Raw genomic sequence first — 24951 nt, forward strand, 5'->3', positions numbered from 1 at the left:
ATCTAAATATGAGTTTCTTCATGAATCGGACATTAACCCCAGAGCATATGGAGGTGTAACTATTGACCTATTGGGGTGGTTCTGGGGCACATTAAAATTCAAGGAGAGAACGGCACTAGGAAAGATGTGACACGAAAGGGTAAGACCCCTTTGAGTTGGACTCCCCAACATAAACTCAAAGTCCGACTTGATCCCAATGCTATAGACACTGTTTTCACAGTAGAAAATGGTAGTACACATGGAAGTGTCAAGGATATAAGCCGTTGGTGAAAGAGTTTTCCGTGATGAGATGGGGTGTTTACGTGGATTTGTCCACACAATTTAGATTAAAGAAAATCAACCAGTAGTGCAAAAGTTACGAGGCATTCAATTATCCATGAGATGAAGTCAAGGCTGAATTAAGGAAATTGGAAGAGCAGGCTGTTGGAGAGAGAATAGATGCCAGTGAATGGGTTTTACCACTTGTAGTTTTAAGGAAGAAGACATGGAAGATCAGAATATGCGTTGACATGCGAGAAGTCAACAATTGTGTGATCCCTGAGACATCCCCTCCCCAATATTCAAGAGATGGTGTCTGATTGGTCCTGCCAAGAATGTTTTCACACTCGATCTAACATCTGCTTATCAGGTCTTGTTGCATCGAGAATCCAGAGTTTTCACTACATTTATCACGCCTGATAGATTATTTCAATCATAGGATGCCTTTTGGCCTCGTGTCAGCGGCCTCGGTTTTTCAGAAAATCATACATTGTTTGATGGGAAAGACGGAATAGTATGTTTTCAAGACGATATACTTGTATATGCAGATAACGCACAGCTTCACAATGAAAGACTAGAACCGGTCTTTAGGAAGCTCAATCTGGTTGGCATGACTTTAAGTAGGGAAAAGTGTAAGATTGACAGAAGAGAAATTGAATATTTGGGACATGTTATTTCGGCAGAATGAGTGCGGCCCAGGAAGCAATGGACAGATGCAATAGCATGCCCAGGCCTGAATCAAAAGACAAAGTTCGTACTTTTATAGGCATGGCTGAATATTCCAAATAGATTCAAAATTTTGCTGAACACAGTATCCCTGCGTGAACTCCTAAAGGGAACGAGTACTTTTTTTACATGGTCTGAACAATATGAAGAATTTGTATGCATCAAATCTGCTTTAGCTGTGGCACCAGCGCTAAAAAATAAATAAATTAAATAATAAAATAAATTCAGAGGAGATTGCAAAACAGTCATCACAACAGATGCTAGCAAGGTTGGTTTGGGCGCAGTTGTCACGCAAGAAGACAATGGCAAAGAGTTCCTCATTGCTTTTGCGTCTAGGTTAAAGAATGCAGAAAAATCATATGCTACAATTGAGAAAGAGGCACTAGCCATTAAATGGGCAGCAGATACATTTATCCGGGGCACAGAATTTGAAATCCGTACAGACCACAAACCTCTGGTTGAGATGTATATACTTCAAAGGGTCTTGACAGTGTCAGGTCGAATTAGAAGATGGGTTACTCAATTACATTAATTCAGTTATGTGGTCCAATATGTGCCCAGTGTTAAGAATAGAAAAGCAGACTGTGTATCAAGGCTTACAAATGTGGTGGAAGTGGATGATGAGGAAGATGTTGTCTTTAATATAACTTCACCGTTCCTGTGAAGAATGGGAGCAGGCAATGAGAGAAGACAAATAACTCAACATGTTTAAAAAATGCAATACAGTGCACTGAAGAAACTATTTTCAAGAGTCTAAATTAGCCCCTTATTGCAGGATCATCGATGATTTGAACATTCAGGAAGGTTTGTTGATGTGTGGAGACAAGATTATTCCACCAATGAATGTACGACCAGGATTATTCCACCAATGAATGTACGACCAGGATTATTCCACCAATGAATGTACGACCAGGATTATTCCACCAATGAATGTACGACCAGGGATTATAGATTTGGGCCACGATGGTCATCAAGAAATTAAGACTAAACAAAGGATTAGAAGAGACTATTGGTGGCCGGATGCGATTTACAGATTGAGAGACTAGTGAGAAACTGCATCCTTTGTTGTAATAGTTAAAAGGCGTGTGTAGGTTTCAAGTATCCTATTGTTGTGACCAGGGGTGTTGCTAGCTCTGGAAAAGATCCGGGGGTTCGCTAATTTTGGGACTGCCGGGACTGGGGGCTAGCTAGCCTTTTTGGTGGTAACCCCTGAGCTTCTACCCGGGGCTACAACCAAAAGACCCGGGGCTATAGCCCCCTCAGCCCCCCCCCACTCCCCCCCCCATGGCAACGCCTCTGGTTGTGTCGGATGTTCCTGAGAAGCCATCAGACAATTTGGGTATGGATGTGTTCGTTCCTGTATGGAACGATGGTGAGCAACAATACTGTTTGGTGATGATTTACTTACCAGTTGGGCAGAAGTTTTGATCAGACCATGCTTCACTACGAAATCTGTTAATTTTTTTGGATAAGATCAGTGAACAAGAGGGTTATGGAACTCAATTCCGTTCAAAAGAGATGAGTGATCATTGCAGAGCGCACTCAATAGAACAGTTTGTGTCATTTATCACCCTCCGACGAATGGTGTGGTTGAGAGGTTCAATCGCATTCTCAAAGAAACCATTCGCTGGGTGTGGTCAAATGGGTTGGAATAATAATAAATAAAAATGGTAGAAATGGAATGGAAGAAAGCTGCGAGAGCTACCATTGTAGCTCATCGCTTCACCCCACACTGTACAAACAGTGTTTCACCTTTTGAACTTAGCGAAGTTCCCAAGTTAAGAATAAAGCGGAAAATGACAAGGTGGGAGTAATGAGAATAAAGGACAGGTCACGTGTTGTAGGAGACAGTCAGGATTAAGCAACCCACCCCGCTCTCAGGAATGGGCCATGCAAGTGGTCCAGACCACTAGTGATTTCTGAGGTGTTTAAACATGCAGTGAGAATGGAGAATGGAGGATGGACGTGTTTGGAATATGGAAAGAGTGTGTGCAGTGAGAAGTAAGACTAATGCTTCTGATGTAAAATGAATGAGGACAGGTATTAATGAGAGTAGTTGGAGTGTTAAAGTTGGATAGAAGGAGCAATATGAAAAAGGTTGGTGTCATGTGAAGAAGTGAACAGAATTTCGATATTTCCTTGTCTAATGATAATACAGAAATTGTTCGCCGGTCACGATGCACATCATCTTACTACAGACCACGACGACTGGCTGAATGTGTGAGGTGAGAAAGACTACAGCTTCGAATTGCCGTCCTCTGTAAAGAGAGGAGGATGTTGGCCTGTAAGCACATGTCCTGTCCCACAGCACGAGCAGTAAGGACCCGTGCCTGGAATGCGTTTGATAAGCAGGGAATGCTGAGGAGCGAGCAAAGAGATGGTTGGCGGAGAAGACGGAGAGAAGGGAGCTGCTTCGTGTGGCTCAATCATTATACTTTATAAATTAACTTTATACAGGTAAACTATAGTTATATGTACCTTATATTAATAAAGTACATCCTTGCAATTACTTTCCCAGCGTGTCTACATCATTACACAGTACAGTGCCCTTAGGTCTAGTCATTTCCAAAGGCCTTAGATACTCTCGAAGGATTTTTTTAGGACCGATGCAGATGTGCCTTGGACCGAGTTGGTGGCAGCGTGTCATTTCGCATATTTGTAACCCTTTCTTGCCAGGTAAACACGATTACCGTGTTTGGCACGGTTAGGTGGCCTGGCTCCAAAATGGCCACACCACAAGGTTCTTTGTCCTATCCTTTGGCCATCTTGCCCCTTCTCCTTCCCCAGGTCGAGCTGACCCGGGTCAGTCCTTATTTGGGCCTGCATTTTCCCGCAAAGCGTGAAGAATTTGCAGACTTCTGCATGACTTGTGTGCGCGCGCCCCCAGAATGTAGGCTGGAACGTCTGGTTCCTATACACATCCTGGGTGCCTGAGGGTCTGGCTCATATGATCTCCTCATAGGAGTGGTGATATTGTCTGGGTACTCTTCCTAGCCCAGTGAAATTTGCATTGCGCGTATTCCCTTGCTTGTGCCATCAATGCGCGGTAGCTGTTGATGTCACTTTGCGATTTGCGGCAGTATTCCTTTTAAGCAAGATGCGCGTCTCGGACCCCTTATAATATCAATTCTTCGGATTCATTGATGACAAACGCATCACTTTTGATGTGGCACTGCTGACTTCTGGCCTGGTTGCCCACTGCTTTTAAGGCTCCTGCTATTTTGGGAAGCTGTTCCCTTGTGGTTCAGCTAAAAGTGTAATTGTGTTTTCCTGATGACGTTAAGTGACTTCCATATGTCGAAACCAGTCGAGAAATTGGGGATGTGATCGTGTTGTACATCCAACTGATCCACTCCAGGAGTTGACAGCATTTGCTATAAATTTAGTGGTCATGTACATTAAATGCACTTTATAAAATCAAATTTGTTATGACTTTTAGTAGGTCCTACCACATATGTACTGTCTTTGGGTAGAAATGTTATGAATTGTTGTATACATGGTGGCTGTCTGTGGACGAATGGGTGAAAGATTTGTCAATTGTATGAATTGCTATGTTATTAATGTTTAATTCTCCTGCAATGTAGATAATGTAAGGGCTGATTAAGTCACGATTAATGTGTTTAAATGATGTAGCCGTCTCAATAAAATCCCTTTTTTGACAGTTTGTTTATAAATTTAACTCCTCTGGACTATTTTTTTTTCGAGCTAATCTGTTATATTAATACCCTATCCCAGAGTGTAGGGTTTCCTGCATCTTTCAGTGTTATATATTCCTTTTAAGCAATGGCACTTGCTATGGTTGATATTTCCCCCATGTTCACGATACCTCGGTGGAATGACGAGGAGTGGCCTGTACAGGAATTGTTGCTGCTTCTCCACAATGCCTTTGAGCTATTCCCCAGAGACTATAGCTTGAGTGGACCTGAGGTGCATATAATGGAAAGCGACCTGGTTATATACACCAGAGTGTGGCCGGTCTGATCGTATTGCTAGGGTAGAAAGGCATAGAAAATGGAAGTAGGTTTGCAGGAAGTTAGAATGAAACTCAGTGAGTCCCCTTGGATAGACGACCAGACTAATTGAAACAGTAAAAGACATGGGTACACATCTATTTGGTTCAAGGGGGAGACAAACAAAAAATGTATTTTCCGACACTGGCACAGTATTCTATCATTTGTACTATGTGACAATCTGTCCGACTAGAAGGCCTTGTGGGGCTAGTTTTTACTTGTATGTAAACCATGTCATTTCAAAACGAATGAAGCAGATGTAGGGAGATTTATTACTAACAAGGATTGGATTACATTTATTGTAATGCCTGGAAATGCTCAATCATATGGTAATTAATATCCAAATCTTTCACGGGTATAATTGCACTCCAGACAAGCTACATGTATTCAACCGAGGCTGATGATGCATGCTGGAGGTGGTGCGGAATGGAGGCTACGCTAACACATAATGGGGGGGGCTGGTATGCCACAAACTGAGCTGAGGAAGACCATAGAAGGGGTGCTGCACGGAGCTGTCGTGGGGGAAAGGGGGGGGGGGGACGATTAAATGATGAAAAATGTGAGCTGAAGCCGGATTATTTGGTTGCTGTGATGTGGGGCAAGCAGGATTTCTCCTCCCCCTCCCCCCATTAGTGTGGGAAAGGGCCACCATGGAGGAGAAAACCACAGCACTAGTAAGGAGAATGTGCGGACTAGTCAAAATGGTGACCACTAATTCACCCAGGTTTGCTGAAGTTGTGTTTTAAACAAAGCACTGAGACTGATCTTCCCAGAAGGAGGCTAAATGGCAGAATAGAGGGGTTTAGACAAATGACTCTTCAGAGTATCAAGAGCGATATGCTGTATAATACTGATGGGGGGGGGGTGAGAGGGGGGGGCAAAGGAGCAGGAGGAGGAGGAGGAGGAGGAGGAGGAGCAGGCGAAAGGGGGGGGGTGTTGAGGTGTGGGGGGCGATGTTCATACTGAGCAAAACATGAACAAATAACGATATTGGCTTCCTACACTGAAAGACCCATTTAATATGCTGTTTTCAATGCAAGTTCTTTGGGTACTGTTAACAGTTTAAATCTCCATGTGGGTTTTCAAGAGCGCTTTACCAGAAGAGATCAAACTTAACTGAAGACAGAACAAACAAAACGGAGTGCTCCCTCTCCCCCCGTTTCTGCCGTTCCATGAACTGACCTTTTGCATAACGTCTTGTTTTCCCATGGACAAAGAGGTCATCACATAATTTCCTTACCTGTGGAAGTCTAATTGTGTCTATTGTGTCTTCTGAAGTCTATTATTGAAGTCTATTCAGACCCAGGTAGCCAAGGACGAATCCCGGTTATTAGCTAAAGCTTGCAGCTAGTAAGCAGCGTAAATCCATGGCTTTCAAGCCTGTCCTTGCAAAGACAGGCACAGCAGAGAGGTGTGTGCATGCCATTGTACTTCGAATCACGGCATGAAGCAATCCAGTTGTGCACATGCGTCTGAAAACGCAACATTCAGTGAATGCTTTGTGGTTTATTTCTGCTTTTGCATACATCAGTTCAAAAAGGAGTCCAGCACAGTTGGGCCTTGGGCTTTTTACATGTAGTTCCATTATATTGATTTTAGAATTTTGGTTTTCCCTCGCCCTGTTCATGATTGCATTTATATTTATATATATATATAGCTTTTATTCTTTTAGAAATGGACCTTGTGCATTCTTTTATTTGAAAATCAACTTTTGTATTTCTGTAGTAAACTACCAGAAACACAAGTTGATAATGGAGCTAACCAACTTGTGATACTTCTCTAAGGGGTTATGACGAATCCAAGGACGACTTCCCCTCTTCCCAAGGTAGAGCCGCCCTCTTTGTGACTAGCGAGGTGAGCCGGCTATGCTTCACACCCCTAGTGGACAGGGAAAGTGGCATCCCAATGGTGAGCTCACCCTGCCCTTAAGCAAAACCCCAGACGGGGACACATGTCACCTTGAGGGGCACCAGTTAAAGAGCCAATCGGGAGTAGTGTGAGGAATAACCCACAGACCTTTACGGAAGCCTCATCAGAGGTTTGGCATGAGAGATGGCGTATGCCAAACGTGGTGTTACGGAAAGCCAGCAGCACCTACTGGTTGTATAGCTGGAAGGGCCTGGCTCGGAGCAGCAGATGGGGCCTGGGATCTCTCTACATACGACTCTCAGCCCCTAAAGACCTCCTTGTTACAGTACTTCAGTTGAGAGTGGGGGTAGATCTCTCTCTCTCCTCCACAGGTGCCACCCTCAGGAATGGCCTCCCTGTCCCTTTCAGACGTGAGCCGGATCTCCTTAAGTTCCAGAAGCTTCGCAAGACCTTTCTTTTCTTACTTCCCTCGCCCCTGCTAATGCCCCTGTCTGCCTCTTAACTGGCTACCTGGTTCCCTGAGTCTTACAAGGGACCTGTACCCCCTCATTCCAGTCTACCCCTGCCACCAACCCCCCCCCCACACTTGCCCTTCCGGGCCCCTTCCTCCTCACTGACCTGATGGCCTGTAGCCCTTCCAACCCACTACCTCGCACTTAGCTCATAGACCCCCTTCCCCTGCTCTGTCCACCTAGCTTCCCATGGCACTAGTTTCTCATGGGTCCCTCAGCGTCGACCAGAACTCAATTGCCCCCCCCGTCTCTCCTGCACTTAGCTCTACATTCCGAATGTCGAGGCCTAGTAGTTAATATTTTGTCCTCCCCTGTTCTCCACCCTCTTGTCTTGTTGCGCCTTGAAACACTTGTGTAATCCCTGGCATTTACCACTCCGTGTAATTCCCAGTACTTACCCACCTTTCCTTGTCCTTTCTGTCTTTGCACTTGCGCGATCCGAATACTCACAAGGTCTAGAAGGACCACCTCTAATCCTTTTATTTATTGTATTCTATTGCCCTTTGTCCCATGGTCCCTCCCCTTGCCCTGTGGGCCCTTTGAAACACTATTTTGATATATAAGCGCCTTGCCTTACAAATTCACAATAAAATGATCTAAAAAATATAGGTGCATTGTTAACCTGCCCTTGAAGCTTAATCAACATTTTGCTTTGCATGACTATTAATGGGAAGATTTTAAATACATTCATGCAATTAATGTACAGACTTGAACATTTTTTTTTTTTAAATCTTAGCAAATGATCTGGCATAAATATTGCTGCTAATATTTAGAATTTCGTTCTAGTGTTTGTGGTCCTGGGAACATGTATTGCAGTGCAGCTGGGGACGAATCCAGACTGGATGTTCTTCTGTTGTTTTGCTGGAATGTTCATGTTCTACTGTGCACACTGGCAAACCTATGTCTCTGGAACCTTGCGGTTTGGGATGTAAGTATTTCTTGAAAGATACAAAATACTTTGTGCTTAAATGTTCATGACCGTCTTGATTTCAGTAAATCTGTGCCACAAATGTGAGGGGGGAATATTGATAGATCACCCACAAAACAAAGGTATAGTGGGTTTATAAAGGCTTAATAGCAACTTCCACCTCGGATGTAAAAGTAGAATTAACCATTGTGAACAGCAGAATGTGGCTTTTATTTGAGGTAAGTTCAATTCTGAACGTGTCTTGCCAAGTGCAATCATTTTCATTTCGCAATTGTTTTATTTATTAGGTTGAGGAATAATGAAGGCAATGCAAAAATAGCCTAGTGAAACTACTACAAAGTCATAGCAGAATGGCCCAACAGGCTTGCATAGAGTTGATGGTGTTGAGTAACAAAGGGGAACAAGCAGACAGAATAGTAAATGGTAGGTGGGGGGAAAGCAAATAAAACTAAGGAAAAGAAATTAGGAAAGTTGGATGCTTGGAACACGTTACAAACCTATGTAGCGATTTACTGGGTTTTAGATGGGCAAGAGATCTTAGTCCTCTGTGGAGAAGGTTGAGTGGGTTTGGAAAATGTAAATCAGTGGTTGACCTATATATCTGAAGTTTGTTGGAGCATATAGTAAACCACTTTAAATCGTGGTTTGTCATGGAGGTAGTAGACATCTAAACTCCACCGAATGTTATAATGGCTAGTTTCAGGAACGGGGTTACCAAGTCTTAAGTGCATCTGCAGATAGGACCAGGTCAACGAGTTTCTGAGATCTTGTAATCTTTTCAGCTACACATTTACTGGCTTAACGTTAATGTAAGAATTGTCTACTGGATTGGGGTGCACTTAAATTCAGATTCCCAGAGTTTTGGAATTGTTCAATCCCCCAATGACATGCCGGTGCCTCCTTTTCTAAAACCGAGTAATTCTTTTCGACTCCCTTCAACATCCTTAATGCATGAGTTAACACAATATCCTAGCCATCCTCTCCAATCTGAGACACCGCCCCAGTACCCAGTTCACTGGCATCTAACAGTATTATCAAGCTTTCTGGTATCGAACATTGCTAATGCCTTAGTCATGTCAATCCTCTTTATTTCTTGAAGCTCCACTTCACATGAACTGTCCCACACAAATTCCACACCCTTCAATAGATTTCTCATTGATCAACCTGATCCACAACGTGATCCACAAACCTGTGATAAAATTCAATAATTCCAAGAAAAGATCTCAATTCCACCTTATCCTTTGATGACCTTATCATCTTTATGCCTTCAACCAATTACTTCTTGGGACGAATACCTCCCAAATCTCATTTCCTAGGTAATCCACAACTTTCTTTCCAAAGAAACATTTCTCTGCTCTCAAGGTAATTACTCTACTACTCAACACCCCTAAGCCTTCATTACATTCTTCTCCAGCATGTCCTCACTTTCACCACATATCAATGTCATCTTAGAAGCACCATATGTCGGCCATACCCCCCAACAACTTGTCATGACTTTCTGAAATACTGATGAAGCTGAAATCAACTCAAATGGCATTCTACAGAATTGGTATACACCATCATGCGTTATAAACGATGTGAATTTTTTAGATTCCTGGTTGAGACGAATTTGGGGATATGCACTCGTCATATCCAGTTTTGTAAAATACCTAGCACTCCCAATGCTACTCAGCATCTCTGACATATTGGGTAACGAATGCCTTTCCGCCACCATACATTTATTCACCTCTCAAGTAGAGACAACCCTTAAATATCACAAGGTTTCTTAACCACGACCAATGGCGATATATCCACTCGACTCCCTTGGCCGGTTCTATAATACCTGCATTCTTAAGCCTCTCAAGTTCCTTACATACACCATCCCTGAGTGCAAACAGTATCAGCCGAAGTTTGGCACTCACCGGTTTACTACCCTCTCTCATCACAATCTTGTGTACGATGCTTTGAAACACCGTACCTTTTCGTTAAACACTTCAGGGAAACTATTAATCACATGACAACTCTCCTCTACATTGAGTACCTGTTAATCATTGTTGGGATCTAACCTTATCCTCAACCGTTTTTGTTCCCTCCACCCCAAGAGTTTCTTCCCTTCTGGTCACATAAATCTTCCTGTGTGTTACCCTCCCTTGAAACATAATTGTGACTACGAACAGTCAATCGCGTCTATTCTCCCACAATTGTACCCTCCCTGTTTCTTGTCAGAAGGTAATAAATCCTCAACTTCTCCACACAATACATTCTCATACATTTCTTATGACATCAATGGTATCTTAGCACCTGAATCAGCCATCATGCAAACCTTTTTACCATTGATCTTAATATTGGCAAAAGGACTCGCATTCCTCATCGTCACACTTCACCATATTTACTGTGACAATCTCAATCTTTTCATAGTCTTCCTCCCTAGACGATTGCCGTGCTTCCTCCACAATGTACAAAACGTTCTTTCCATATCCAATAGCATAATTCTTACAGCCATTGTCAAAATGTCCCCATCTCTTACATCTAGTACACATTGCTCTCCTTCCGGGGCACACTGGAGACCTCGCAAAATGCTTGGAACTCCCACACCGGAAAAACAACTCTTGATCCTTCTTGTTTCCCTTCGGACCCACCTCCGCCCCTTTAAATCCTTTTTTTTTTTTTCCTTTCTTTTTGATCTTGTGAGGATCTTGTCTTTGTTCACCCACCTTTTTAATACCTCATCAGTGGGTGTTTTGTCTCCTTGCGAGATCATTGTATGCTCTACTCTTTTTGCCAATTGTAATGACGACCTCAACCCAGGTTCATCCTTTAACCACTCTTCCTCATGTATCTTGTCGTTGGAACAGTGTAACCTAATTGGTCATGGATGTGCTCATCCATTTTGTCCCCAAATTTACAATTTAAAGAAAGTTGGCACAAAGGCCGTAATATATATACTCCTACGTCCCGTCCCCTTTCCTCCATACTTGTGGGACATCTCTCCGTCCTGTGGGACGGGACCGGAGCACTTTGTAAAAAGCATCCAAATTTTTCCAAAAATGTGTCCTTCCTCTCTTTCCTGCGCGGGGCCCGGCACGTGGCCGTAACCCCGCCCACCTTGGCTCCACCCCGCGCATCGCCCCTCAGTCCTTTTCTCTGTTCGATCGGGGCCGGACGCACTTGCATCCTCACAAGATTTTCTTCCCTGTTTTCCTCTCTGGCTCTCGCTAGCGTTCGTCTTCTAGTCTGTCTATTTCTTTTAAATTAGACTTTCCAGACTATTCTTCGTGTCGTCGTCACTTCGCGAGGGCGGATCCCCATCCTCTTAGTTTCGAGTGTTTGGGTCCGGAACACCGATGGGACTCCTTTTTTTCTGTGACTCCCTATCGGTCTGGGCTCTTCAATGTCGGTTGGAACGGTGGGAGGAGGTGTTCCGATGCACTCCCCCCATCTAATTTTCAGGCGTTCATCGACGAGAAGAAGAAACGCCCGGTAAATTCTTTACTTTTCAGAGCACCCCGGCCGGGGGATACATTCCCGGGTTCCTCTCGAGCCGGGAGGGGCGTTGATCACTGTCACCGGGGTTCGCCCTGAGGTGCCTGTCAGGCCTATTCTACCAGAGTTTTCGCCGCGGGTCTCCGTAAGGGGCCTGTGTACATCGGAGTAACTTCCGAGGCCCCTCCTGTGGGGGCTGTGTGTAGACCTAGTTCTGAGTCACAGGGTACCGGAGCTTGCTGCAAGGCCTCTCTTTCGGCTTCCCTCAAGAACAAGACCGGGGTGCGCCCCGAGGCCATGGCTGGGCTTGTGTTTACCGAGCGGATGTTCGAGGCCCGTGCCGATGAGGCTATTACCAGGCCTAGGCCCGAGGTCCCTCGTACAGAGGCTAAGGCTACCAACAGTTCTGAGGGGCCGGGCAGGGCCTTGTCGGTGAAAGCTGTTTCTCACCGTTCCCGCTCTTGTGGTGATACCAGATCTGTTGAGGGGGCAAAGAAGCAAGGTTCTTCTTTTACCGGCAGTGCCGAAGTCCTTCCTTCGAAGGCTCAGTTGGCGGTTGGTATGTCGCAGAAACATTCCAGGCCTCATACTACCGGCTCTGCCGAGGTTCCTTATGTTAAGGCTAAAATTAAGACCCCTGATCCATCGACGGGGACCCCTGCCTCACCTCCTCACCTGCCGCAGTTCCCCTCAGATGAAGACCACGGGGGCCATTTTAGGTATTACACCTACAACTACGCCATCGGCCCCTGGTGTAGGGTTCGGTTCTTTGGGTGAACCTAAGGTCACTTGTGCGTATCCTTACCGGCCCGTTTATGATTGGAACGCCCGGATGCCTCTTCCGCACAATGTTTCGTTGCCTGCAGGGGTAGCCCCTTTAATTTATGTGGATATGTCGGCAGAGGGCGTGGCACTGTTCTCCGTTACGTCCCTGACCTGTCAGATGACCCTCAAGGCGAGCAGGACAACGAGGACCTTCCCCACTCTGTTAGAGCTTTTCATGACCGGGTACTGGACATGATGAATTTCTTAGATGTTCCCGAGGCACCTGCTCCACAGGAGGGCGTGCTTTCTGGGGCGTTCACCCTGTCTCCTTTGGAGCGTACCGGCCTTTTCCTGCAGAAGGATGTTTTGGCCGAGGTCCGAAGAGTCTGGGAGAAGCCACACTCGGGACTTTTTGTCAATAAAAAGATTGACGCGAGGTACAGGCTGCACTCTTCGGAGGAAGTGGCCTTGTCGTCTTGTCCGCCTCCCTCCTCCACAGTGGTGGCTGCGGCCACGTTGCAGTCCAGACCTGCAGCATCCTCTTCTGCGACGGCTACTCAAGTCTTGGGAAAGGAGGACAAGCTCCTGGATTCCCTAGGGAGGAAAATCTTTTCCAATTCTTGCAGCTCAGGCAGGCCAATGCCGAATTAATTTTGGCGGGAGCTAACATGCGGATGTGGAAAGGACTGTCGGAGTTTGAGGAGCACATTCCGGTCGAGAAGTTGGAAGACTTCCGAGGTGGCCTTTCCGATGCCAGGGCCTTGGCCCAGGATCTCCTGGAGGCTGCGGCTCATCACGTAGACACCTGCTCAGGGCATGATGCTCGGGGTTGATACCTCGAGGCAAGCGTGGTTGCATGCCACTAAGTTTTCGAAGGAAGTGCAAGACAAAGTATTGGACCTTCCATTCGAAGGTAAGGAGCTTTTTCATTCTTCTACTGATGTAGAGCTCACCAAAACCAAGGATAGCACTCAGACGGCTAAATCATTGTCTGTTCTGGTTAAACCTCCCTTCAAGACTCAAAGGCTGTTCGCAAGGTCGACCTTCCTCTGGTTTTAGGGGATTCCTCGACCGCAAAAATCGCAGAGTGGATACTCCTGCGGGGAATAACCGCCGTAGACAACAGCGTATGCGGTATTTCTCCCGCTCCTCAGCCTCTTCATCAGGTTTAGGTGGCACCGCCACCGATGAACCTGCCAAATGAGGGTTTTCCGCGCTCGCACAAGACCCCGGTGGGAGGGCGCATTGCGTCTCATTGGGAGGCGTGGCAGACCATCACAGAAGACAGATGGGTCTTGTCAGTCGTCGGGCGGGCTTTCGCTTACCTTTACCCCCTACCCCACCCCTTAACCCTCCTTTTCAGCCGTTGGGCTCGCCCTCCCTCAACGCTGAGGTTCAGAAACTCCTGGACCTCAGGGCTGTGGCACCCGTTCCCTTTGAGGAGCGAGGGGAGGGCTTCTACTCCTGGCTGTTTACGGTGCCCAAACCCAACCAGGCTGACCTGCGCACCATCCTAGACCTTTCCCAGTTCAACCTCTTTCTACCCCAAGAGAAATTCAAGATGATCACACCCAGCCAGATATGCTCCTCTTTGCAGAGGGGCGACTGGCTCAGCTTAGTGGATCTTCAGGACACGTACATACATATCCTGATTTGGGCTCCACACAGGAGGTACCTCAGTTTCTCTTTGGGAGAGGAGCACTTCCAGTTTCGGGTGCTTCCTTTTGGCCTCAGCTCGGCGCCGCGTGTCTTCACGAAGATGTCGTCGGTGATTGCGGCCTATCTTCGTCTTCAGGGTATCCATGTGTATCCTTATTTGAACAATTGGCTTTTACGCAGCCCTTGTCTGCTGGCGGCAGCAGGCAACCTCCAGTCTCTCCTTCAGCTCCTGTTCCATCTTGGGCTGTCGGTGAACTGGCGGAAATCCTCCATGACGGTCTCTCAGGACCTGATTTTTCTGGGTTTTCGTTGGAACACGATCGACTGCAGAGTATACCTGACTGGGGACAGAATGGCGGATCTGTTGGCCACGTGTCAGATGTTTGCGCAGTCGGAGAGTATGTCGGCCTGGTGGTTCCAGAGGCTTCTGGGCCTCATGGCCTTGTGTGTGCTGGCTCTTCCTCTTGCTCGTCTCAAAATGAGACGGACCCAGATGGCCCTTCGAAATTCATGGCGTCAGGCAGTGGACCCAGACTCCATGTGGATAATGATTCCGGATTCCATGAGTGGACCTAGACTGGTGGTCATCTCTCAGCAATCTGTCTGGGGGCGCGGGGTTTCAGGACCCAGTCCCTATGGTGACGATCACAACGGACTCCTCCCTCGGTGGGGTGCGACGTTGGATCTCCTTCAGGTCTCGGACATCTGGTCGCATCAGGACAAGCTCCTGCACATAAATCATTTGGAGCTTCTGGTGATTTTCTTGGCGCTCAGGGCGTTCAGACCGGTCATTGTCAACAAAGTGGTCTGCATAAGAACAGACAATGTGGTGTCAATGTATTACATCAACAAGCAGGGGGGGAACGAAGTCGCCCCCCATCCCGTCGTGGACCTGCGTATTATCCAGGCAGCCAGAAAACCCTCAACCAGATCTCAGTACAAGAGTAAATGGCTCAGGTTCTGTCATTGGTGTCTAGAGAAGAAATTGGATCCAAGGGGGGGGGGGCCACGGTTGACACGGTGTTGTCCTTCGTGTCCTCCCTAGCAGAGTCAGGGGTTCATGTTCGGTCATGCAGGACTTACCTTTCAGCGGTCTCCGCTTATCTTTCTACGGCTCAGTCAGAGAAAACGAACACTGACCCAGTGGTAAAGTCATTTTGCTGGTTTAACACGCCTTTACCCTCCAGTTCGTAATCCGCACCCGCCATGGGACCTGAATGTTGTCCTGACAGCGCTGTGCCATAAACCCTTTGAGCCAATGGCTACTGTGGACCTCAAGTACTTGTCTTGGAAAGTGTCCTTTTTGGTCGCCGTCACATCGGCAAGGAGAGCGAGTGAGCTCCAGGCATTGTCGGTGGAGGATGGATCCTTTCTTGGTCTTTCACAAGGACAAGGTAGTCCTTCGAACTATTCCGGCTTTTCTGCCAAAGGTAGTGACAGAATTCCATTTGAATCAATTGATCTCCCTACCGGTCTTTTTTCCGAACCCCGCCTCTGAGGCGGAGAGGGTTCTACACTGTCTTGATGTCCGAAGAGCTCTGAAGTTCTACCTGGATAGGACTTCCGAGCTTAGAAGTTCTCCTCAACTTTTTGTGACTTTCGGCAGCCCTCAAGGCACGCAGGCGTCTAAGGCAACTATTTCTAGGTGGATTGCCGCCTGCATCATGTAGTCTTTCACTATCCAAAAGCTGAAACCTCCTAAAGGTATTCATGCACACCTGGTGCGGGGCAAGGCAGCTGCAGTTGCTTTTCAGAAATATGTTCCCTGGGAGTCCATTCCTAGGGCAGCTACTTCGGCCTCTCCATCTGCTTTCTGTAAGCATTACTGCCTCGATATGAGTTCTAGAGCTGATGCTCAGTTTGGTCAGGCTGCGCTGAAGAACCTTTTTCAGTAAGGGGTATTTCCATCCATCCGTAGTTCCTGTAAGGAGTGCTTGGGAATCTCTAATAAGGTTCCTCTGTTATTGGTAATGGGTCTCTGACCTGGCAAAGAAAAGGACTGAGGACTGAGGGGCGATGCGTGGGGCGGAGCAATGGTGGGCGGGGTTACGGCCGCGTGCCGGGCCCCGCGCAGGGAAGGACACATTTTTGGAAAAACTTGGATGCTTTTTACAAAGTGCTCCGGTCCCGGCCCACAGGACAGAGAGATGTCCCACAAGTATGGAGGAAAGGGGACAATGGACTAGGAGTAAGGTGGTCACTACGGAGAGTAACCTGGTAATTCCTTGACACTTTCACCTTCATGTGCTCTCATACCAAAATTATACCGCTCTAATACAGTGCTAATGCGTACATCAAAATGACGGTCCAGTTTTAATAGGGCAATGTCAAATTCGCTCATGTTGCCGAGCATCTAGCTCGGCAATATCAAGACAGTGCATCGAAAATCCTTGTCCTTCATATCCTATAAAATGCATTAACATCGATACCTTACGTTCAGCAGATATGCTATTTCCACAAGATGGCTTAAGATAATGCAGGAAACCCTTTTCCATGCATTCCATTTCATTTTGATCGGACCAGGACTGGCCATAAACATAGGTGGTCCTGGGACCCCTGCTATGGCCATGTTCAATGTTGCTTTCCTTTTAACAGCGACTTGCAAGTATTAATAGTGTTACCAATTACTATTAGTGTCACCTCGCCAGTAGCATTGAATAAATACATTTAGATATGTGAGTGTATGCCCTTCCCTGCTTGGGCCCTGGGCATACGCGTTACCAACAGCTCGATTGCAATCCTCTGTGTGAACAGCACTGTGTCTGTAAATGAATATTTTGTTGCTCCAAAACTTTCTATCAACGGAATTCCTTTACGACCATTGTCATGACCTCCCACTTTCCTTTTTCTACAGTACATTACATGAAACTGCCACGTTTAATACGTAGATAGCATTTCCAGGACACTATGCGCACATCCACGACCCCGTGTTCAACACATATGTATCGTTGCCAGCATACCATGCAATGCGCACATCCACGACGTTAACTCGTTGCACATATCCTGCGCTCTTGGGGCGACAGTCGTCTCAAAGCTTCCCTTTCGCAGACCCAGGGATGACGCTGCCAGGGTGGAACGCCATCAGGCGTCACAGCAGAATGCAAGTACTTAGTTTCTTAAAGCGCGTCGGCAACCGGATTGAATTTTAAAAATGCGCTTTTCAAACACTTGCTTGCAGTCCATGCCTCTCCCTTCATGTTACGTCCATAACTTCACCATACCTTCTGTGATCAGTGATGCAAAGTGAGCGGGGTGACTCCGCTTACCGTCCTATGACGTGTTACTCATTTCACATATTGCAGCTTCATGAGCATTAGCTAATGATTTTCCGTGGTAGAACGACTTTGACAGTATCTGTGCTCACGCAACACACCTCATTCACCACCTGGCTCCTTCAGCTGTTAACAGGAAAGGTCTTTCTGTCCAGTTACCGATTCAACAGGATAGGTTAGGGGTCTGACAGGGTCCATCAGATGCTCGTCGCCATTGTAATGAGTCTCCACACTTATAGGTTGATTACTTGGTGTTTATTACTAACTATATGTAATCATACAGACCCCCAACCTTCTTGATGGCCTATCTTCCTCCAACTACTCTTCAAATCACTGACCATTCCACAGAAAGAATCCCACCCCCATGTTAAATCATAACATTCCATATCTTCTCCTACAGCACAATAAATAACAGTAAACAACTTCAGTGTTTCATTCACTACTTAGTAAGATGATGCTTTACCAACTTCTTTCAGAACTTGGTCTGGCAACTTGGACTTCCTTGGCCAGTTGGTAATGGTAGTTTCTTACTTTCATTCTCTCATTGGTCTTGGAACTAGGACTTCAGTTCCTACCAGGTTCTTTGTTCACAGCTGTCTAATGCAAAGTGTTTTGAGATAATAGATTTTAGCTTCTAGCATGAAACCTACTGTTCTATAAGGTATTTTTTTTCTTATTTGCCAGCCTCATCCTCGGTAGACTGCTTCTCCCTCCAGAGGCATTGAAAATATGGATTTCATTTCTCAAGAAGATGCATTTTCCCCCTTTTAATGGTTGCACTGCAGCGTGTCTTTGCGCGTGTCCGGCTTCACGCTCTGGTTCTCCCCCTCTGAGCTGAACTTTATCTTCCTCTCGGGCCGTATGCAGTTCTTACTCTACTTAAGTTCTGCTTCTCAGTTTGGGGTGGCTCCACGTTTCCCATCATCTCTGCAACAGTTCCCCTCTAAATGATCCTCCTTGCTTAATTTCTCTTATCTGACCTCAAGACCTTTCACATACACAGCAATTGGGAGTCTTTGCCAAGGAAGGTCTATGGTTCTTCCTGGTCTCCCTTTGGCGGTTTCTTTTCCACATTTTGTATGGGGTTCTCTTCTCCACTATACTACTTGCCTCTTCAGTATTGGGTGAGCTTTGTTTCTTTCTCTACTGCGTCAATGCCATTCTTCATCTCCACCTCTGTCCTCGTGGAAGTCCTGCACATTCAGGCTTTCTATTGACCGGTATCGTCCTGCAGAAAAGCTTCTTCCTGGTTTCTTTACTTTTTGATTGGTGGAGAATCAATATTGCAGGTTGGATAAATTGACAGCAGTGAGGGGAGGGCCCTATGAACACTACGCAACAAACACTTGCAAATCTACAATAAGTCAAAGAAACAGTAAGATAAAGTTGGATGTATGCGTTTCCCCCACCCCTTGCCCCCTTCAACAGGCACAACGCTAGTGGGAGAGGAGCTAGGGGCTGTCCGAAGGAAACACGGTTGGTGCTGCCCATCAATATTGGGGCAGTGGGATTATTCTACAATTTAAGAAAATAAAAAATATTGTAGGGTATCGATGTATAATCCGCTTATTGATTATCTAATTCTAAAAGATGGTGACTGTCGTCAAAAGGTTGCAGAGTCCGCTCTGACCTCAATTTTCAGGAACCTGCTCGATTTCAATAAATGTCCATTTAGGTTTTCTGGTTTTAATACTGAAAAAAGGTTGTCTGCACATGTGCTTCCCTTACTTAAAAATAAGAGCCCACCAGTAAATCCAATAAAGCTTCAGCTATTTAGTCTGGTGGCATTGCTGGATTTTTTTGTTTTGATTTTTGAGAAGCAACGATCTTCTGTGGGAGTCCTTAAAATAGTGTTTTTGATGATGCTAAAATGTGGATAAATTGATGTTACGTAGCTGACATAACTATAGCAGAATTATGAAATTGCAGTTTCTCCCTATACCAGCATTTAGCTCTTAACTCGTCCCATAGCCCCCTCTGCACCGCCACTTGTCCCTCTCCTCAGCAGCCCTACTTTAGTGCTATATTCCTATTTTACTGCACATTTTGCTTATATTAAAAGAACAACCTCACACCATTAAGTGGGTAATGCAACTGATACATAATTTCCATGCTCCTAAAATATGCCACTGTACAAGTTGTCTGCTAGTTTTCGACCTTGTTTAATTTGGATATGTTACGCTGATCTTTACTGTAGGTTGAGCACCACATTTCAGATCTATATATCTGTGCAATGCTACCAAGCAAATATTTATTTTCGTGTTTATACTTTCCAGACCACTGTTTGCCTGAAATTATGCCCTTCCTGTAATGGTCTGGCAGGAAACCTGGTAACCTAGAATAGTACACTACTCCTAATTAAAACAGATCACCATTTATGCTGTGGCATATTTCCTAGTGTCAATAGTACACCAGCTCCTTCGGATACCACAACCATTTGTCATTGTAAACGTCCACTTAATTAGAGCAGACTCGTGTGTTGGATCCCTTAGATTTTTGCAGCAATTAACCATATAAAAATAAGGCTGGGAAGTTGCATTATCTCACTGATAAACGTCTGTTAGCCGTATACCTTGTTAATTGGGCTATACATTGGTGACATTTAATTGATTGGACTTGAGGTGGTCCAATCCATGCATTAAATTAGAAGGAACTACTGTTATGTAGTGTTTGCTGTGCAAAGATTACTATAAAAATAATTTTCATTTCATTAAAAGTAAAAATATTTCCGATCTGGGTGGGTGGTTGTCGTGTGTATTTAAATCTATGGTTCCCCTTTTTTTTTTTTTTTTTTTTTTTTTTAAGCGTTTGTAATAAAAGCAAAAGCATTGGTTTCATGTCGAGGCATTCAGGAAAACGATCTGTTTCAATGATGGTAGTTTGAGCGATGGAGGGATTTGCTAGTTTTAATCTGTTTTTTACATCGATATGTATTGCTATATTGCTCATGTTTTCCAATGCATTGTAAAGTGAATGGAGCTTTTATAGTGGATATTCAAAATTAAATGCTAATGAAAAAATTGGCTGAAATCCAGGTAACATTTTACATCTGAGCCATAATCACTGTCACCATTGCATTGAATATTTCAAAGTTTATCTTGTCCAAATTCTCTCTCCTTAACACGTAGATTCGATGTTACAGAGATTGAGCTCTGTGTTATAGTGTTCCATCTCCTCACAGGAACTGTGGGTCCCGAGTTCTGGAACTACACGGTAACTCTGGATCTAAGCTAGCCAATGAACAGCGGCATGCAATCTGTAGAAAGGCAGCAGCCTCGCCATGTACATCATAGCCTGTATGAGAGCAGGACTGGTGGTAAATCCACCCCAAACTAGGCAGACAAACCTTGTACATTCTGTGCTCAATGTAATGGGTTGGTTAATTGAAGCGGCAATACAAATCCACACTTAACTTTTGTAAATTAATGTTCACAAATGTATGGTTCACTGTTTGGGATGATCTGTGTTATCAAGAAATGCCTTATTTTTCTGTATCGTCCCAGATGGTCTAGAGACCAACTTGAATGGAATGTCTTGTTCATGTATGTGCCCAGATGCCAAGGAAATACATTCTCACTAGCTTACTCAATATGAAATGCTGTTTGTACGATTTGCATCCTTCAACTCTTAGGCATATATATTATCGCAGTTTGTCATGTTTTGGTAAATAGAAGTCATCAGGTTGGACAAATATCTGTTTTCTCAATCAATTGTGCCACCATGGCTGACCACTTCTGGCACTTTGAATCGTAAGAAAACTAACTGCAGGGGTGTGACCAGAAAGTGTCTTTTCTAGTCACAGAAAATATTGGTTTAAAGAGGACAGTCCTTGGACCGTTTTCTTTTTAAAATCATAGGACTTTCATTCAAGAAAGACTACCTAATTTTACAAGGCGTGCAGTTCACTCTGAATTTCTTTGCGGGCCAGATCTTTCATTTAGGGACCTTTTGCCCAAAATGGAAACACTTTAAATGGCTTTTGCTAAAATACCTGATAACTTGTTAATATACTGTTGCCCTCTACTGCAATAATGTTTTTCTTTCTTTTTTTTGTATCTGAGTGAGGGAGTTTTTTTCCAGTAAAGTATAGCGAAGGAAACAGTTGTCAATATGATAGTGATGGAACAGTTTGTAACTTACGAAGGCTAAATTCTCCTTTTTATCCATAAAGTAGATTGTTCTTTGAACTTTGTGAATGTTTATCAAGGCCAGAGGTCACCTGCAGTTTAAAACCCAGAAGATGGGTTAGTCTGTAAAAAGTAGTCTCGGCTTACACAATTATGTAGGGAACTTCACTTCAATAGAGAGTGGAATGTTCAAACTAATTAAATATTTTTGAAATACTGTGGATAAGTGTCAAAAGTAATATTCTGAATAACTACCATAAACAGAAATGTCAGTGTGTTCAGGGAACTGACAACTTCAAGTTGCAAGGTTCGACAAGGTATTCACTTGAAATATTATATGGCAATGTCTTTATTTCAAGTTCACATAGAATCTTTATTTTATTTTGGTGATTTATCTCCTTTCAACATCTGAGTGTTTATACAGATCATGCAACTACATGCTCATTAAAGTGTGACTTGAACATCCAGTCTGCCTTCAAGGGTCATTGCGGTTAGCACTATGGAAAAATGACTGCAGCAGTTAAGTTAACCAGATATTTGGGCGCATTCTGCCTCTTCCAAGACACCCGCCACCGCCCTCCCCTTCATGAGGCCTTGTGGTTCTAGCTTGTATCTAAACAGAAATTTTGATAACTGTAGAAGGCAACTAAAGTAGTATTGGGCACACTGCATTGCAGAGTTGGGAAAGGAGGGATTGTAGAGATGGTGGGAGGGGTGGGGGAATGGGTAGAGAAATGGGTAGGTATATGGTGTAAACGCAGCATACGACAGCAAATTCACAACTTGAAACAGAACAATTTTACAATGCAAGTACCTATAGACTGTGGTAATGAGGCGGTTGAATGACTAGTGGAAACAATTAACAGAAGGGCAATATTTGTTCAACCTGGCCCTTCCCCCCACCCCAATTAACATTTTTTGCTCCCATTTAGATCTTGTGGAAGGGCGTTAGACAGGAGTGGGCATACGACTGTTGGGCTCCTTCTCCCTGTGCCTGTCCTTTAGGTAGGAAGCTGAGGTCCTTTTGGGTGAAGTGCTTGAACATCGTGAAATGCAATGTGTGTATCTTTTTAGAGGTCGACTGATACAGATGGTGCCTATTTCCACATCACTTTCCTTGTGATGCATAAGACATCTCATGCTTTTTATAACTGGAGTTGTGCTGCTCTGTTTTGAACCGCCTGTATTCTGGTCGATTATTTTGTAGTGGCTTAGAAGTATGCTGTTGCAATAGTTTCTTGATGTGATCAGTGTGACTAATTGGAGATTGTGTTTCAATTATCAGGATCAACTTATTAAGCATTACTCAAAGTTGCTCATTTTCATTACTGGAGTGGTGGCTAGGCTGAGGTTACCTGCCAATCACAAAGCAAGGATTTCTATGGTTGCCCCATGATGGTTATCGGTTTTGTCTGGGTTCCAGAGTGACTGTTTGACATCCAGTCCTAGACGGCAGTAAGAACTGGGTATATGGCTGGCAATGTCTAGATGAAGGCTCAATTGGGTGTTTTCAGCATGAATATGATGTTCCTATTGAAGCGCCCCAGGATGTGTGCTAAAAGGCACCTTAAATGTGTTCAGGCCATCTTAAGGGAGATGGGCCTTGAAGAATACAACAGTTTAGTGCTTATTAGTTGCAAAAAATGGCTCCATCTCACCCTTGTTGAAAGATTGTTGAGAAATGCTAAAATCCTTTTAAGGGCAGTGCCCCAATTGCCCATATGCTTTTTTAACTGCCATGGTATAATGGGGTGGTCAACTATATTGTAGGCTGATGCGAGGGTCTAGGAGAAATAGATTGCTGTTGGTATGTTGCAATCTGTATTCAAGTGAATGTTTCACTGGTCTCTAGCAGGATAGTCCTTGTGCTTCTGCCTCACCGGAAATCTGACTTTTCATTAAGTACTTTGTGGGTCTCACTGTATTCACACAGTTATGTGGTTGGCACCTTTTCGATCAGCTTGTCTACTAAGGGGTTTGTGGCAGTTGGGTCAGTAAGTATGTGTTTTGTTAGATCTGCTTGCTACAGTTTTGTTTGAGGTGGGTGTATTGTTGATTTGCGGCTTGATGTCCGGTTACCTATGGTTGGACAAGTTGTAGCATGCTGTGAGGTTGGCGATGCGAGGGGGGGGGGGCTGGGAATTCTAAGGACTCCCACAAGTGTGCATCAAGTGATTAAAGCACAGATCTGAGATTTGGATTTTAGCAACTAATTTACTTGTACACTAATGGTGAATTGTTTGACTTGATCTGCTGCTGTTGGATGTTGGCAAGATGGTCTGTTATGGAATGGTATGGAATTTCAGAGCTTTCACTTTGAGATGAAGAAAGCTGATGGGTAGTCTGCATGAGCTTGGAATGCTTTGGGTTTGCTATATGCTGTGGATTATTGAACTCTTTTTAAAATAAGACTACTTCTTTGGGTTTGTTTGCTTCCTTTGGTGGGATTACACAGGGCTTTTAATTGGTATGATCTCTTGTGATTCTTTTTGTTATATAAATTCCTCCCGTCCTACAAATCTTTGTATGGTGGGTTGCAAAACTGTCCATTGTGCATGTAATAGCTATGTTTACATTTTTAGGGTAGTTTCCCCCAATTATTTCCATTTGTAGTGGCATTGTGGGAGGTGGCAAAAATTTGAAAAATGCGTCAATTATCTTCACTAGCTTAAAGCATTTGGGGTTTGCTGCTTGTTAACACTAGTTTACTTTTTTGTGGTTCAACCAAGTGCTTTGGCGAGAATACTCTATGGTATGTTGGATGGTGCAATTTTGACCAAATATATTTTTCTCGGGCATCTGACTCGGAACCCAAAGGGCCGGGCCATTGGTCTGAATGATTTAACGGTCTGTTTGGATGATTTCCTCTGAAGAGTACCAATGGTAAAGAAAATGAATCGCATATTGCTATAAATATGCCCCATTCATGAATTAAACACCCCACAAATTTCCTTGCCAGCCTGTTGGCCGTCTTCTTTATTGCCTTGTATGTGTAAAATGTAAATGAGCCGGACCATATTAGATTCTACATATTTCCCTGTGCCTTTGGGGGCATCTCGGCAGAGACTACCATGAATAATTTCAACTTTGATCATTGCTTCTCGAGGACCCTTTAGCGTCATGTTGGGTTTAGGGCTGAATTAACTGCAGACCCAGAATTAGGACAATCTGATTTGTTCAAGTGTGTTTTGTAACTAGTCATAGAAAATACTGCATATTCTTGGATTAATTAGAAAAAGTGCAAGTTGGATCATCGGTTTCCCTGGGGAAAATTGCAAGCTTATGACTGCTCTGGTGTCTAAAGTTAACCTCCAAAAGATGCTGATGTAGGTGAGACAACAAGAAATGTTAATTTAAATTGGC

At 44.6% G+C, this 24951-nt stretch overlaps 1 protein-coding gene across 4 annotated transcripts in view; it reads left to right on the plus strand.

The window, feature by feature from the left end:
• CEPT1 (choline/ethanolamine phosphotransferase 1) overlaps positions 1–24951 on the plus strand; it is a 244332-nt gene that overhangs the window by 76884 nt on the left and 142497 nt on the right. For 2 of the 4 annotated variants that reach the window (XM_069633668.1, XM_069633669.1), the window contains exons 4-5: positions 8162–8303; positions 20590–20674. In XM_069633668.1, coding sequence (XP_069489769.1) covers positions 8162–8303; positions 20590–20674 — 227 coding nt within the window. The remainder of the gene's footprint in view (positions 1–8161; positions 8304–20589; positions 20675–24951) is intronic. The other 2 variants (XM_069633666.1, XM_069633667.1) reach the window with 1 other exon arrangement.

The sequence above is a fragment of the Ambystoma mexicanum genome, chromosome 13 (genome assembly GCF_040938575.1).
Source record: "Ambystoma mexicanum isolate Mex_15411 chromosome 13, UKY_AmexF1_1, whole genome shotgun sequence".
Classification (NCBI taxonomy): Eukaryota; Metazoa; Chordata; class Amphibia; order Caudata; family Ambystomatidae; genus Ambystoma; species Ambystoma mexicanum.